Source organism: Crotalus tigris, unplaced genomic scaffold, assembly GCF_016545835.1.
Source record: "Crotalus tigris isolate CLP2741 ecotype Arizona unplaced genomic scaffold, ASM1654583v1 scf7180000018553.2237530, whole genome shotgun sequence".
Taxonomy (NCBI): domain Eukaryota; kingdom Metazoa; phylum Chordata; class Lepidosauria; order Squamata; family Viperidae; genus Crotalus; species Crotalus tigris.
Genome location: NW_024097074.1, coordinates 730,459 through 748,043, shown reverse-complemented (window position 1 = coordinate 748,043; position 17,585 = coordinate 730,459). Strand labels below are relative to the sequence as shown.

Sequence of the window (17,585 nt, the reverse complement as noted above, 5' to 3'; positions counted from 1 at the left end):
TCTATAATTTCTTCATATTTGGTACTAAATATAGAGATATCATTATACACATTCAGGGTCTTTACCCTCAGATGCCTGTAAGTCAGTGGTTTTCCACCTTTTTAATGCTGTGACCCCCAACCGGTCGTAAGTCAAGGACTACTCAACCGGTCGTAAGTCGAGGACTACTCAACTGGTGCAGCACCGTTTGCAGAATGGGACTTTTGGCGGGCTCAGCAGGGCAGAGATAGCCTGGACAATTCCTATTGGCTTTTGAAAGCCAATAGAATTAAAGTCTATTCAAGAGAGTCTCTTCTATTGGCTTTCAAAAGCCAATAGAATAAAAGGGAGGAGCACAGCTAAGGAAAAGGGGGAAAAAAATGGCAGACTGCGTTGTTTGGCGACCCCCGTGAAATGGTCGTTCGACCCCAAATGGGGTCCCGACCCACAGGTGGAGAACCACTGCTGTAAGTGATGGAGAACAGGGGTCCTCAACCCCCGGTCCGTGGACCGGTCCCGGGCCGTGGCAGGCCAGCAACCGGTCTGCACAAACAAGCAATGCCCCATCCGCAGGATGCAGGCAGCACACAAAACCATGCACCCTCCGGTCCGTGGAAAAACCTCTCTCCATGGAACCGGTCCCTGGTGCCCAAAAGGTTGGGACCTCTGATGTAAAAGATTCCCGAGTTTTAACAGGAAAGTAAGGCACTGTTTATAAATATATCTGATTTAGTTAAACCACAATTTTTCTGGTGTGTATGTAGATCATTGATAGAAAAGAACAGAGCACTAGAAGAGATGTATCCAGGTAGTCCTCGGCTTACGACTACAATCGAGCCCCCTAATTTCCGTCATTGAGCGAGACATTTGTGAAGTGAGCTTTGCCCCGTTTTACGACCTTTCTTACCACGGTGGTTAAGTGAATCGCTGAGGCTGTTAAGTTAGCAACCTGGTTGTGAATGAATCTGGCTGTCCCCTTGACTTTGCTTAAATCAGCAGATGCCCCCCCCCAAAAAAGTGATCCCGTGACCTTGGGACACAGCCAGTTGCCAAGCCTCTGAAGTTTGATCCCATGATCATGGGGATGCTACAAAGGTCGTAAGTGTGACGAACGGCCGTAAGTCCCTTTTTCCAGTGCCGTATCTTCGAACTGTTGTAAGCCGAGGACTACCCCAAGCCATAGCGGGTCCCCATTATGAGTGGACGGTCATTCATTAAGTTTCGTCCCACATTTACATCATTGATGCTGATGACCCCAGGGGCTATTCTGGCACTGATGCAAATGAACATCCCTCGTTAGGTGATTCGTTGCAAATCCTTATCTGTTATGAAACGTTCATCATCACAACTTCTGTATCTCCGTTGAAGTAGGTTACTTTTTTTTTTTTAATTTGAATTTTCTGTCTCTAGTTATTTTTACACCCGGGTGACTCACGGATCCAGTTGTAAAATCCTTCCATTGAAAGAAAGGCGAGACGCCTGCGAAATGTACCGTAATCTGGTGTCTTCCAGGCGGGCTAAGTTACCGCTTTGGAATGGTTCAAACAATGTAAAAATATTTAACTCCGATCCTGATCTCCTGCTTCTCCTTCTGCCTTCTTCTTCTTCAGACTCCGTCTTTGACAAATCTTGGACTGTAATATTAGCTTCTGACTTTAGGCCCTCAGGAAAGAATAGGTGGGTTGGGGGGGTCAACCTCACATCGGGGGGGGGGCAAGATGTTCCAGAGAGTGGGGACCCACCACAGAGAAGGCCCTCTTCCTGGACCCGCTGTTGTGATTCCGTGCCAGCCTATGCTCCCAACAGTTGAGTCTAAGGAATCTGAGGAGGAGGTGGAGGAGGCATTTGAAGGGCCGTCAGGGGCAGAGGGAGGCTCTGATGAATTACAGGACTCACGGTTTGATGCAGAGCCTGGACCCTCCAGTCGTGTTCCTGACGAAGCTCAGCTGTGTGAGGAGAATGAGTCAGACTCGGAGGACTCACACCCGATGGACATGCTAATTGATGCTCGCAGACGTCGTCAATTAGCGAGAGTAAATCAGTAGCAGTCAGTACGGCAACTCCAGGGTAAAAGGAGAAGGCACTGAGAGGCAATACCTGGGGACTGCTGCATAAAAAGAGGAGGTGTGGGCGGTGCTGGTTGCTGAAGGCAACCGTTTGCAAAGTACTTCTTTGAATCCTGGTCTGTTCGTCTTGCTTGTGACTATTCTTCTGTTTGCATCGTGTTTCCTGTGGACTATTTCCTTCATTTGGATTGAGTTTTGCTGTTTGTGTTTTGAACTATTTGGTCTGTCACCCATATTAAAAAGGGGTTTGTTTCATTTTAAAGTCTCCAGCCTATTTTATGAACAGGGGTTTGGTCCTTGTGCCTTTAACGAGGACGGCTATAGGCTGGGATAGAACACCCGCCAGCTGGAACACTTGGGTTGATGGGACCCCATGTGACTTGGGTCTTGATGTCCCGTGCCCTTCAATCTAGACCAGTGGGTTCCCAACCTTTTCTACGTCCCGCACCCCTAGAACGCTTCTGATAACGTTCTCGCCCCCCCCTTATAAAAGTAATATGTAGTTGTGCGTATACACTTATCATTTTGAAACGTCTGAAGCCAAGTTTTCGCACCCCTTGGGATATCGTTGGGACCCCCTGATCTAGACACATCATAAACGTTGAAAGAATAGGAAATATTTCCAGCTTGGCTTTTAGAGTTTGGCTGTGGCTTGTCCTCCAAGCTTGTTTGACTTAGGATTCCTGAAAGTTTCGTTACCGGACTAGGTAACATCATCAGCACGATGTCCTTCTCCTGCTCCTCTTTAGCGTATCAATGTCTTGGGTGCCAGTGTGGTTTCGTCTGCCAGGCCCATAACAGACATACTGATGTAGATCCAACCTATCAACGTGTAAGAAACCAGTGCCAATCAACAAGAGAACCAATCAGCTTCTCGGGATTCAAATATGGCTCTAAACAAGTGGTCCACAGTGGCCCACGAGATGCTTATGAGTAGGACAGGAAAATCCCGCTGATGATGTTACCTAGTTCGGTAATGAAACGTTCAGCCAACCTCATAAACTGCATTAATACTCTGGAAGATCCTCAGTTCTTCCTCGGTGGCTTGATGGACGCCATCTGCTCCGAGGCATCCAGCATACGAGACGATATCATCGATCATGTGATGTTTTCTATGCATGTGGTTTTCTTGATTAAAAATATAAGAATGGTTTACCGTTGTCTTTCCCCGCTAATATTCATTGACGATTTGCTGAAGTTATGATCCGCCTCCAGCATCTTCCTAAATCACCGCCATCCGATATAGATGCTTCCTTATCTTAGCTGAACAGTTGGGGTGTCCTTCACAGCTTGGGGTGAGCCTGCTGGGAATCCATACTCTTAGCATACGTTCCTCCCATTTTTTTTTGGAACACCCCACCACCCCCCCAATTAGACCACACAACCAGACTTGTGGGGGATTGTGAAATTGTTTAGCATCCTTTTTTTCCCTATGGCAGTGGTTCTCAACCTGTGGGTCGGGACCCCATTTGGGGTCGAACGACCATTTCACGGGGGTCGTCAAACAACACAGTCCGCCATTTTTTCCCCCTTTTCCTTAGCTGTGCTACTCCCTTTTATTCTATTGGCTTTTGAAAGCCAATAGAATAGACTCTCTTGAATAGAGTCTAATTCTATTGGCTTTCCAAAGCCAATAGGAATTGTCCAGGCTGTTTCTGCCCTGCTGAACCCGCCAAAAGTCCCATTCTGCAAACGGTGCTGCACCAGTTGAGTAGTCCTCGACTTACGACCGGTTGGGGGTCGCGGCATTAAAAAGGTTGAGAACCACTGCCCTATGGCTAAGAGAGTGACTGGCCCAAGGTTGGTTTCTCTCTAAGGTTGGGACTAGAATTCCCAGTCTCCTGGTTTCTGGCTCATATTTAACTGATTGTCCCGTAGGACTCCCAAGATCCCTCTCACAGTTACTTACTGTTGAGCCAAGTTTTTTTTTAAGTGTATAAAAGCCTTAACTTTTCTCTACACTGAATTTCATTTTGTTAGATAGAGCCCAGTGCTCAAGTCTGTTGAGATCCATCTGGATCTCCAGTCCCATCTTCTGCAGTGTTGGCTATTCCTGCCGCTTTAGCGTCTTAGGAACAAACCACATTTTATTTCTATTCTATTGAGCTGATTTATCTATTTATTTATCTTAGTGCCTAAGAATAAGCCAGGTTTTATTTTTATTCTGTGGCAGAATTCAGCTCTCCGATTTAATACGTTGGACGTTTTTGTAACTGTGACGGCTGGAGTTTATGTGAATGTTGAGTGAGTGGCTTCTAAATTGAACCCGGGGGAGGAATTAAGAGTTTCAGACTGTGTGAAGGTGAAAAAGTGCACTAGTAGGGAAGAATCGTGCAAAATGCCAGAGGCAGAGATGCAGAGACACACGTACGTGATTGTTTAAATGCTAAATTAAGTGGGGATGCTTGAATGCCTGGCTCCCAAGCTATGGTGACTGTTAGGTTTGATGGCTAAATGCTCCTAAAATGGTTGTGAACAGGAGTTGAAGAGTGTTATTTGTGTGTTCACACACTGCCTGTGAGCTTCCTATTGCTATCTGGCTATGTGCATTGAACTGAATATTGGATATAGGCCCTTTGGTCTAACCCAGGGGTCTTCAAACTTGGCGACTTTTAAGACTTGTGGACTTCAACTCCCAGAATTCCTCAGCCAGCCAGGAATTCTGGCTGAGGAATTCTGGGAGTTGAAGTCCACAAGTCATCAAAGAGCCAAGGTTCTCCACCCTTGGTATAAGCTCTCCTGCTTTAGCAGAGGCTCGGATTAGAATAGGGGTCCCCAACCCCGCTCTGTGGATCGGTACCGGGCCATGGCATACCAGCAAGTCATGAAAGGGCCATAGTTCCCCCATGCTGGCTCAGGAATTCTGGGAGTTGAAGTCCGCAAGTCTGAAAAGTTGCCAAGGTTGAGGACCCCTGATATAGGACAGGGGTAGGTAACCTTGGCTCTTTTCTGACTCGTGGACTTCAACTCCCAGAATTCCTGAGCCAGCCGCGCTGAGGGGAAAGGGAGAGGTTTCCAAGCTGAGCCAGGCTGGCTGAGGAATTCTAGGAGTTGAAGTCCACGAGTCATGAAGGGCCATAGTTCCCTCATGCTGGCTGAGGAATTCTGGGAGTTGAAGTCCACGAGTCATAAAAGCCGAGGTTGCCTAGCCCTGGGCTAACCCATTGGTAAACGTTTCCCCATGTTTTAAAATAAACTGGGTCTTCTTCCTCTTCGATCTCTTAAGGTTAATCTGTCCATTTCTGCGCCTTCTAAAATGTTCTTCATTAGGCTCTCTTCAGAGGGTACATTTTCATTTTTCCCCCCAATATTGGGCCCATGCTATTCTCGCTCCTGTCAATATACGTCATATTAAATACTCGTTCTCTTTCCCATATGTGGCTCCTAATGTTCCTAAACAAAAACAATTCCGGTTTAAACTCTTATCGGTATTTCAGTCATCTTTTCCAACCGTGTATGAATCTTTAAGCCAATTTTTTTTTTCTTTTTTCGCTAGGACTCTCTCTTGCCATCCCTTAGATTTCTTGCAGACCTGCAGGGTCACTTCCCCAAAGCCGTCAAGAGCTTAGGATGTGCCTGGACAGGCAAGCAAGCCGGTTTTGAGGAGCTTCTGGTTATGTCGGTTCAGAGGAGGAGGAGGAATCCCTCCCTCTCCACCACCCCCCTGTATAAAATAAATGGTATTTCCTGCTTTCATAAACAGTCATGTGCACTATTGGCCAGGCCGACGACGGTGCCTCTGGATCTCTTTCTTTCCCAGCACTGTTGAATCAGAATCGGTCTCCCCGCCGAAGTGCAAGGACCCTTTCCCGGCCGTCTGCAACAAAGGGGACTTCACGGGAATAAGGCAGTCGGAAGAGCAGGGGCAGGCCTGTCGTGTTGGTTGTGAATATTTTCTGATTTTTCCAGAAATCAAGCAGAAGATTGAGCTGCTGATGTCAGTTAACTCTGAGAAGTCGACCACTTCAGAAAGGTACAGCTTACATCTTCTGCATGAACCATTGAATGGTGTGGTATTTGGCTAACCCGCAGCGCAGAATATATATACCTATATATATAGATATATATATATATTAACCTTCAGTTATATATATATATATCTTGCATGTTTGCCTTTTTTCATGTCTTCATCGAACCTGTGTTTGGGTTGAGCTTTCATATATTTTTGAGAAGGTTTTTCACTTTTATTTTTTTAAAAAAAAAAACCACACAGAAAAATAAAATTGAAGCCGTGCAGCATGCAAAAAAAAAACAAACAAAAAAAACACCCTCCTGTAGTATTACGGCACCCGTACATGTCTGTGTGTTTATACTGTTGCTGCAGTCGATGGTGTCTTTGTGCTTGTCTGTCTTTTTCCCACCGGCAAATCCATCTTGATTTAAAAAAAAAAAAAAAAATCCCGACCGAGAAAGAGAGAGAGGTTCCCCCCCCCCCCAAGGCTGTTGCAGAGAAAGGCGCTGAAAAACTAGCCGGATGCTTGCATTTTTAACCTTGCAGAAAATAGCACTCGTTCAAAGCACGATTGTGTGTCTGTGTGTGTGTCTGTGTGTGTGTGTTGCAAGGGAGTGTCCTTAGTAAGAGCTTAGGAATTGCAAATCTATGAATTAGTCACATTCGTCAAGAGGGCTGTGATGCTGCTTCAAGTCTGTGCTAGGAAATGGAACAGTCACCGCATGCAGCAGTGGTGGTTCATGCCTGCAGGTAAGGCAGAATTACTCAGAAGCATCCCAAAGGCAAAGGGCATTATCTGCCAATTTGCTCCCATCCAGACCTTGTTATTTTAATTTCACATTTATGGAACGTGCTGATTTCCTTTTACCCTTGCTAGCAAGCAACCAAGCATCTTTTTTTTTGGCTTACGGGGTTTTTTTTTTGTCGTTAGAAAATAAGATAAATACGATTTTATTTTTTCCCCCCATGCAGCTGCATCCTTGCTGTTGGTAAATGCATGCGCCTATTTCTTCTTTACATTTGAGCCACGGTTCTAGGCTTCGTAGCCATTTCTTTCATAAGATGTGCCATAATCGATGTAGACGTATTTTATATCGGATGCCCATCTAAATGCACAGCAGAGAATATAATCCGGGAGACGAAAACATCTGAGCTAATTAGGAAGAGACCAGGCACATCATTAATGTGTGATGTGTAGAGCTTTAGAACAGAACAGGTCCACTTGTGGGAAAAATGGGGAGGGAAGACAGTCATAAAAAGGAGAGGTGGAGGTTATTTATTTCCCTTTTTTTGTTTTGTTTTTTTATTGACAATCTCACACAGCCCTGAGAAATAAGATTTAAAAAATGGTGTGCAGGGTGGGGTAAAGAGAGAGAGAGAGAGAAAAAAGACCAGTGCTCTGTGTGAATCTTTTCAAATGGTGCATTTCCAGGATTATTGCAAAATTTAGGAGTGGGGGGGGGGGGGTGAGTAGATTTCTTGGCTCTAGAAACAACGAGCTGAAAATCAAAATGCTAATTTGGTTCGGCGATTTGGTTTTCCATTTCTGTCCCGGTTCTATATAAGCTATAAATATTATGCCAATAAAATGGTGGTGATGATGACGTGAGGAAGGAAGCTAGGGATGGAAATAGCAAGGAAAACGGTGTTTTTTTTGTTTTTTTTTTAAGGTTTTCTGTTCAGGAATGGCTCTCTTACTGGGGGAAAGCCAATTTTATTTGCTGAAAACCTATGCAGCATTAGGAATAACTTTGTCACTGGCATACTATGAGATATATTTTAACACTGAATGAAAACTGGCTAATTGGAAGTAACCTGTTCCCTTAATTCATAAATGCCCATCATTACATCAGGAGGAAGCAAAATTTAGGATAAACATTGTGCCAAGGGAGAGTTGGGGAAAAAAAAATCTTTTTTTTTTTTGAGGGGAAGACAAATAACAGGATGCAATATGTAAGATATACGGTTACTCTTTGGTGTAATTTAAATGAATGCTACTATATATATATGAGAGAGAGAGAGATCAAACTAGCCTGGAAATCATAGCTGTAATTCCGGTGGAGGTTTCGTTCTTTCGTATAATTCCACAAAGATAATATACATTTTATAAAATTATAAATACCTATTGCTTTACAAAACGTAGCGAATTTCAGAACCCTGTTTTATTCGGAGTCCCCATTTATAGGGAGTGGATTGCATTTAAGAGAAGGCAACATTCAAATGAATGCATTTGCTCGCCGGCTTAAGTGACTGTACTTTTTTTTTTGGAATACCTTTTTCGCACAGTCCATTATTTAGGAAAAGCATAGCCTTTCATTTTCGGGATTTTTCTAGGGGAGGACTTTGAAATTAGCATCTTGGGGTAAAATGGCCTGAGGTTCTGAAAATTGGGCACTTTCACATGAAGATGCGGTGACGTTGTGCATCGGAGGTCCCCAACCTTTTGGGCAACCAGGGACCGGTTGTGTGGAGAGAGGTTTTTCCGTGGACCGGAGAGTGCGTGGTTTTGTGTGCTGCCTGCATCCCGCGGATGGGGCTTTGCTTGTTTGTGCGGACCGGTGGCTGGCGTGCCGTGGCCCAGTACCGGTCCATGGACCGGGGGTTGGGGACCCCAGTTGTACATAGTCAAAGGCATTAACATGTCCAAAGTATGGACAGCATTAAAAATGGATGATATTTGTGCGTTTCTAGGAAAGCATCAGAGAGGGTTTTCAGAATATATGATACTATTTGCATTATGTCAGTGTGTGCAGTTGAAACTCAAGTCCTTTGGCCACCTAATGAGAAGGAAGGACTCAATGGAGAAGAGCCTGATGCTGGGAAAGATTGAGGGAAAGAGAAGAAGGGGACGACAGAGAATGAGGGGGCTGGATGGAGTCCCTGAAGCAGCAGGCGTGAGCTTAAATGGACTCCAGAAAATGGTAGAGGACAGGAAGGCCTGGAGGAACATCGTCCATAGGGTCGCAATGGGTCGGACACGACTTCACAACTAACAACAAAGTGTGTGCAGAATCATTAATGTTTATGCACACTTTATGCTGAACATATTACGTATTATTATATTACAGGTGGGTACAGGTCGTCCTTGACACGAGCACCGTTGAGCCCAAAATTTCTATCGTCGTCAAGTGAGACATTTGTTAAGTGAGTTTCCCCCCATTTTACAACCTTCCTCGCCACAGTTGTTAAGCGAATCACTGCAATTGATAAAGCTGGTAACCCGGTTGTTAAGTGAATTCGGCTTCCCCCCAGTGACTTTGCTTGTCAGAAAGTTGCCAATAGGGGGATCGCGTGATCCTGGGACACTGCAACCGTCGTAAGTATGAGCCAGTTTCCAAGCATCTGAATTTTGATCACGTGATCAAGAGGATGCGGCAACGGTTGTAGGCGTGAAAAATGGTCATAAGCAGTGGTGGGATTTAGCCGGTTTGCACCGGTTTGGTAGAACCGGTAGCTAAATTTTGCTGAGTTTGGAGAACCGGCTGAATGCACACTGCTTCTGGAAGTCCAGTCTAGGCCTCAGAGGCCTGGAGGAGGCTTCCCAGGCCTAGAACTGCCCGCCGGAAGTGCGTGGATGCCACTTCCGGAAGTCTGTTCTAGGCTTCAAGAGGCCTGGAGGAGGCCTCCCAGGCCTAGAACTGCCCGCCGGAAGTACGTGGATGCCACTTCCGGAAGTCTGTTCTAGGCCTCAGAGGCCTGAAGGAGGCTTCCTAGGCCTAGAACTTCCCGCCGGAAGTGCATGGATGCCACTTCTGGAAGTCCGTTCTAGGCCTTGGAGGCCCAGACTTGCATCCAATAAGAGAACCGGTTGTACAGGTGTTTGAATCCCACCACTGGTCATAAGTCACTTTATTCAATGCCATTGTAACTTTGAACAGTCACTAAGTGAACTGTTGTAAGTCAGGGACTCCCTGAATAGCAATGTTTTTTTTCCTACTACATAATAGATCTTTAACCTACGTGCATTCAGCAAAAGACTACAAAGTGAATTTTAAGTAGAGAAATAGCAAGTATTTTTTTCATTATCTGAAGAACTTGAACTGCATATCTGATTAGATATTCACGTTCAGGTACAGATAATTCTTGATTACAGACATTGGCCTAAGAATTGTTGAGAATAGAATAGAATAGAATAGAATAGAATAGAATAGAATTATGGAATAGAATAGAATAGAATAGAATAGAATAGAATAGAATAGAATAGAATAGAATAGAATCTTTATTCAGAATAGAAGAGAATATTAAGAAGAGAAGAGAATCTTTATTTAGAATAGAATAGAATATAGAATAGAATAGAATAGAATAGAATAGAATAGAGGAATGAAGAATAGAATAGAATAGAATATAGAATAGAATAGAATAGAATAGAATATAGAATAGAATAGAGGAATGAAGAATAGAATAGAATATAGAATATAGAATATAGAATAGAATAGAATAGAATAGAATAGAATAGAATCTTTATTCAGAATAGAAGAGAATATTAAGAAGAGAAGAGAATCTTTATTTAGAATAGAATAGAATATAGAATAGAATAGAATAGAATAGAATAGAATAGAATAGAATAGAATAGAATAGAATAGAGGAATGAAGAATAGAATAGAATCTTTATTCAGAATAGAAGAGAATATTAAGAAGAGAAGAGAATATTTAGAATAGAATAGAATATAGAATAGAATAGAATAGAATAGAATAGAATAGAATAGAATAGAGGAATGAAGAATAGAATAGAATAGAATAGAATATAGAATAGAATAGAATAGAATAGAATAGAGGAATGAAGAATAGAATAGAATAGAATATAGAATAGAATAGAATATAGAATAGAATAGAATAGAATAGAATAGAATAGAATGGAAGCTGGAAGGGACCTTGGAGGGCTTCTAATCCAGCCCCTTGCTCAAGCAGGAGAACCTATGCCATCTCAGACAAGTGACTGTCTAGTCTCTTCTTAAAAACCTCCAGTGATAGAGCGCCCATGATTTCTGGTGGCAAGCAGTTCCACTGGTTGATTGTCCTCCCTGTCAGGAAGATTCTCCTTAATTCCAGGTTGCTTCTCTCTTTGGTCAGTTTCCAACCATTGTTTCTCGTCCTGCCCTCTGCTGCTTTGGAGAATAACGTGACCCCCTTCTTCTTTGTGGCAGCCCCTCAGATACTGATTTAGAAATATTCTGTGAGCAAGGACATGGACTTTAAGACTGCATTTCAACTCTACGTGGGATGTGGACATATTAGACCCTATTGGAGAGCATATACTGTATTATGGCACAACGTGCAGCAAAGAATTGCATGTATGGTGGCCACAAAGTCTTGGCTTGCTAAATTGTGTAGGATTGTGAGGATCTGGTAAGTCTGCGTGCTTTTATCGAGGTAGATTCAATGAGAGAGCTTCAAACTCTTCTGTATAGTTAGACACTCCATAATTTCAAGGTGTGATGCCCAAGAGTATTACAAACCAACGTCTGGATTGTTGCCCGGTGTAATTTGTTGTTAGTGACATTTAATACCATATATATATATATATGTCTTGAGCAGGGATGCCTCTGTGTTGACAGAAATAAATGATTAGACTGCTTGTTGAGAATCTTTGATTGGATCATTTGGCTAAGGGGAATTACAGACCTACATTTAACCATCCATTGTTGGAAAAGGCCTTGGGCTAGTTTTAAGCTTGTCAGCCTCAAACAGGACAGATGACCTCAACCCAATCTGAATTGGCTTTAGGATGGGCAAGTGGTGGTAACGGCGTTGTTTGGCCCCCAGGCATGGTTGCTTATGCTATTTAGTTCTTCTTGAGCGTAACTTCCGTATCACTAACCAGGTTCAGAAAACCCAAGAAATGCTATCCATTCTTACTGCTTGAAAGACATTATTGTCGTCACCATCATCATCGTCGTCGTCGTTCTCGTCCTAATAGGTCCCTTGGGTACAATCCCAAAACAACTGGAGCAGCACTTGGACATCATCATAGGCATTGACAAATTTGCCACCAGTCAATTGCAAAAGGCAGCCTTATTAGGATGGTATCTGTAATACCATCCAACATCCACATCTGCCTATCCCAGGTCCTTGGGGAGGACTCGATAGGTAGACAAAAATGCCAAATCCAGTCTGAACATCTGGCTGACTGTGCGATGATGGATGATGATGATGATGATGAGGTGGTTGTTGGAAGGGACCTGAAGGTCTTCTAGTCCAACCCCATGCTCAGGCAGGAGTCCCTATACCATTTCAGACAAATGGCTGTCCAGTCTCTTCTTAAAAACTTCCAGTATTGGAACATCCACCACTTCTGGAGGCAGGTAGTTCCACTGGTTAATTGTTCTGACTGTCAGGAAGTTTTTCCTTCATTCTAGGTTGCTTCTCTCCTTGATTAGTTTCCATCCGTTGCTTCTTTGTAAAATTAAGAGAAGCCCTCATAACTAGGAATAATGATAATAATAATAATAATAATAACAACAACAACAACATCCTGTGACGATACCTGTAATACCATCAAACATCCACATCTGCCTATCCCAGGTCCTGGGTAAGGATTCGATAGGTAGACAAAATGCCAAATCCAGTCTGAACATCTGGCTGACTGTGCGATGATCCATTAATAATAATAATAATAATAATAATAATAATAATAATAATAATAATAATAAAGTTGGAAGGGACCTTGGAGGTCATCTAGTCCAACCCCCTGCTCAGGCAGGAAACCCTATACCATTTCAGACAAATGGTTGTCCAGTCTCTTCTTAAAAACTTCCAGTGTTGGAGCATTCACCGCTTCTGGAGGCAGGCTGTTCCACTGGTTAATTGTTTTAACTGTCAGGAAGTTTCTCCTTAGTTCTAGGTTGCTTCTCTCCTTGATGAGTTTCCATCCGTTGCTTCTTGTCCTGCCTTCAGGTCCTTTGGAGAATAGCTTGACTTCTTCTTTGGGGCAGCCCCTGAGATACTGGAAGGCTGCTATCATGTCCCCCCTCGTCCTTCTCTTCGTTAAACTAGACATGCCCAATTCCAGCATCTGTTCCTTATATGTTTCAGCCTCCAGTCCCCTGATCCTCTTTGTTGCTCTTCTCTGCACTCTTTCTAAAGTCTCAGCATATTTTTTACATCATGACCAAAACTGGATGAACCTGGGAAGAGCAAGTGTGTTTGGCAGCAGATCCATTCCTATTTGTCAGGAGAATTTACAACTAGAGTTGGTTGGAGAAATTGAAGTTATTGTACAGTGTCCCCGGGGCTCTTGTATACCGTCTCCACTATCTATAGGAATCAGCAGAGAAGAGATCCCCAGATAGTTTGAAGCTTGATGTTATCAGTATCCTGATGACAACACCCAAATCTCTTTCCCTGTAACACAGCGGTTCTCAACCTGTGGGTCGGGACCCCATTTGGGGTCGAACGACCATTTCACGGGGGTCGCCAAACAACGCAGTCCGCCATTTTTTCCCCCTTTTCCTTAGCTGTGCTACTCCCTTTTATTCTATTGGCTTTTGAAAGCCAATAGCATAGACTCTCTTGAATAGAGTCTAATTCTATTGGCTTTCAAAAGCCAATAGGAATTGTCCAGGCTGTCTCTGCCCTGCTGAGCCCGCCAAAAGTCCCATTCTGCAAACAGTGCTGCACCAGTTGAGTAGTCCTCGACTTATGACCGGTTGGGGGTCGCGGCATTAAAAAGGTTGAGAACCACTGCTGTAACATAACAAAGTCATGTTGTGGTTCCCGAGAACGCCCGCCTGTATTTGTTAATCTCTGAATGATAATAAACTGAAGCAGAATCCAGACAGGATACAGGTAATCCTCGTCTTAACAACCGTTCATTTAATGACCGTGCAAAGTTGCAACGGTGCTGAACAAAAGTGGCTTACGGCCGTTTTTCACACCTACGACCCCATGGTCCCATGATCAAAATTTGGAGGGTTGGCAAACTGGTTCACATTTACGACGATGGCCGTGTCCCTGGGGGTCACACGATCCTCTTTTGCGACCTTCTGGCAAGCAAAGTCAAGGGGGATGCTGGATTCACTTAACAACCGTGTTACTAACCTCATGTCTCACTTAGCGACATGAATTTTGGGCTCCGCTGCGGTGGCAATTCCAGGACTGCCTCAGGTAGTTCTTGACAGAACAACCATTTTTTTTTAAATAAAGCTTTTATTAATGTTTTCATACAATTCAGAAGTACTTATTCAACAAACCTGTTGTCTAAGTTTACCATTCACTAACGCGAATTTAATTTCTGATCCCTTATTCTTTTCTCCAGCCATGGATAAAAGAAGCCCCAAGTTTAAAGTCTTCTGTTTCTTCTTTCTCTTTCCACCTCAGAGTAAGTCTGTCCATTTCCGCACCTTCTAGTATTTTTTTTTGAATTATTTCTTCCTCTGGTGGTGTTTCTTCCTTTTTCCAATATTGTGCGAAGATGATTCTGGCCACCGTTCTCACGTGTAGAATCAAGTATATACGTTGTTTATCAATCTTTTCTGGCATTATACCTAATTTAAAAAACTCAAGGGGAGGACCCGGATTTACTTAACTAATTTCACAGCTGCCGTGATTCACTAAACATGTTGGCCAGGAAGGTCGTGAAATGGCGCCAAACTCACTTAACAAATGTCTCACTTAGCAACATGAATTTTGGGCTACCGCCTCTGGTAGTCCTTGACATAACACCCCTTCTTTTAGGGATGGTTTGAAGTTACAGCAGCACGGGAAAAAGCAACTTAACGATGTTTTTCATACTCTTATTCAATGGTGAACAGAATTGGGATAGGAGAGAGGTCCCTGCCCCACGGACAGTTGGCAACTGACTCATATTTACAACGGTCGCAGCGCCCAGAGGACAAGTGATCTGCTTTTGTGACCTGACAAGCAGAGTCAGTTCACTTAATGACCGTGTTCCTAACTTAACAGCTGCAGGGATTCACTTAGCAACTGGGTCAGGAAGGCTCGTAAAACGGGGCAAAACTCAGTTAACCAATGTCCCACTTAGCACCAGAAATGTTGGGCTCCATTGTGGTCGTAAAGCCGAGGACTACCTGTATAATTTTGAAAACCTTCTAAAGAAGAAACGGTGCTGTAGCCACCCTGGGTCCTGTGGCCAGCTTTAATTTCTCAGCCTTGTTTTGTCTCGTAGTAGGTGGATCATGGAGTTCCGTTGCAGAAAGGCAGATGTTTGGGCAAGTCCTTGGAGTGTGTTAAATGAATTGTTGGTCTGCAGAATCTGCCTGCCTTAGCCAGGTTGTCTGGACACAGATGGGAATGCTCTTCTCTGCTTGTTTGGGTCAAGTTGGTCACTGTGCATAAATGCAAAGGCGGTTCAGAAACTGTTCTGAAAGGATTAGAGCAGTGTTTCTCAACCTTGACAATTTTAAGGCATGTGGACTTCAACTCTCAGAATTCCACAGTGGAATTCTGGGAGTTGAAGTCCACATGCCTTAAAATTGTCAAGGTTGAGAAACACTGGATTAGAAGGACAATTAGTGGATCCATCCACCCATGTAATACAGCTGCCAAAAAAGCCAACACAGTCCTGGGCTGTATTAACCAAGGGATAGAATCGAGATCACGGAAAGTGTTAATACCACTTTACAACGCCTTGGTAAGGCCACACTTGGACTATGGCATCCAGTTTTGGTCACCACGATGTAAAAAAGATGTTGAGACTCTAGAAAGAGTGCAGAGAAGAGCAACAAAGAGGATCAGGGGACTGGAGCCTAAAACATATAAGGAAAGGCTGCTGGAATTGGGTCTGTCTAGTTTAATGAAGAGAAGGACGCGGGGGGACATGATAGCAGCCTTCCAATATCTCAGGGCTGCCCAAAGAAGAGGGAGTCAAGCTATTCTCCAAAGCACCAGAAGGCAGGACAAGAAGCAACGGATGGAAACTAACCAAGGAGAGAAGCAACCTGGAATTAAGGAGAAACTTCCCGACAGTGAGAACAAATAATCAGTGGAACAGCTTGTCTTCAGAAGTTGTGAGTGCTCCAACACCGGAGATTTTTAAGAGCAGTTTGGACAATCATTTGTCTGGAATGGGATAGGGTCACCCGCGCGAGGAAAAGGGTTGGACTAGAACAGGGGTGTCAAACTGCTGGCCCGCGGGCCGAGGTGGCGCAGCAGTTAGAGTGCAAGTACTGCAGGTGTTCAGGAGGTCAGCAGTTCAAATCTCACCGGCTCAAGGTTGACTCAGCCTTCCATCCTTCCGAGGTAGGTAAAATGAGGACCCAGATTGTTGGGGGCAATGTAAATATATATATATATATACATTGCTTACTGGTGTACACCGCTTAGAGAGTGCTTGCACTTAAAGCGGTATATAAGACTCATAAATAAATAAATAAAATACGGAAGCCGCGTCCACCCCATTGCCGGCAAAGCAAAAACCGTCGCGATATGTGGCGAGTTTGACACCCATGGACTAGAAGATCTCCAAGGGTCCCTTCCAATTCTGCTGTTCTGATTTATTTCAGGGCATACTTCAGAGTTGTGAGGAAACGTAGCAGAGTTGTGTAAGAAAGCTTTGGAAATGGCATATGAGAATCAGCAGGAGTCCCAGCGTCACATCCCAAGTGTCCATCTGTCTGACTAGTTACAAAGAATGGAGTAGAAAAGATTGCCGAAGAGTCCTTTTTTTTTAATTTTTTTTTTTTGTTAAAGAAACATCTCTTTTATAACCCTAACAAACAAATTTACATACCTGCCAGAACCTGTAATATTTACAAAAGTGCCCCCAGCTGAGTATTTTGTGATCTGCCTCTTCTGGGCAATTCATTAAAGCAAAACCCGAATAGGAGCTGCCTCAATTGTTAGACTAGGAAGCTGGTGCCAGACAGTGTGATATTGTTTTATTAATCGTCTCTGTTTCCAACAGAGACAAAAAGCAAATCAAAATTAATACTGAAATATAACTTGCAGCCATGATGGGTGTCCAGCCAGGCAGTGATACAGCATCTCTGCATCTTAGTCATGCACATTTATGTTTTGTAATGAGACCCCCTTAACAGGAAATCACCACCCTCATTAAACTTTGCTTATTTCGGTTCTAAGAATGTTTCAGTGCAAAAGAAGGAATTATTTATAGATGCTCTCACCTGGAGAATCTTCAGATCAGGGTTATGATTTCTCAAATAAATAAATAAATAAATAAATAAAAAGGCTGGAGGTTGGAAATGAACTAAAGAGAGAAGCAACCTAGAACTAAGGAGAAACTTCCTGACAGTGAGAACAATTAACCAGTGGAACAACCTGCCTCCAGAAGCTGTGAATGCTCCAACACTGGAAGTTTTTAAGAAGAGACTGGGCAGCCATTTAATAATAATAATAATAATAATAATAATAATAATAATAATAATAATAATAATACAACATAACACCCTAGACTTAACAATTGTCGATAAGAAAGACAAAAAAGTATGGATAGTGGACGTGGCAGTGCCTGGAGACAGCAGAATAGAAGAGAAAGAACTGGAGAAGATAACAAAATACAAAGACCTACAAATAGAAATAGAAAGACTGTGGCAAAAGCAAGCAAGGGTAGTACCAATAGTAATAAGCTCCTTGGGTGCAATCTCAAAACAGCTGGAGGACCACTTGAACAC

General features: G+C 43.4%; 1 protein-coding gene across 6 annotated transcripts in view; it reads left to right on the top strand.

Moving 5' to 3' along the window:
• SRPK2 (SRSF protein kinase 2) overlaps positions 1-17,585 on the top strand; it is an 86,212-nt gene that overhangs the window by 27,874 nt on the left and 40,753 nt on the right. For 3 of the 6 annotated variants that reach the window (XM_039354450.1, XM_039354447.1, XM_039354451.1), the window contains one exon: positions 5,955-6,018. The exons of 1 other annotated variant lie outside the window; for it this stretch is intronic. In XM_039354450.1, the coding sequence (XP_039210384.1) occupies positions 5,981-6,018 (38 nt within the window). In that variant the 5' untranslated portion in view covers positions 5,955-5,980. Of the gene's footprint in view, positions 1-5,509; positions 6,019-6,604; positions 6,748-17,585 lie in introns of those variants that run through there. 2 more of the 6 variants (XM_039354446.1, XM_039354449.1) reach the window with 2 other exon arrangements.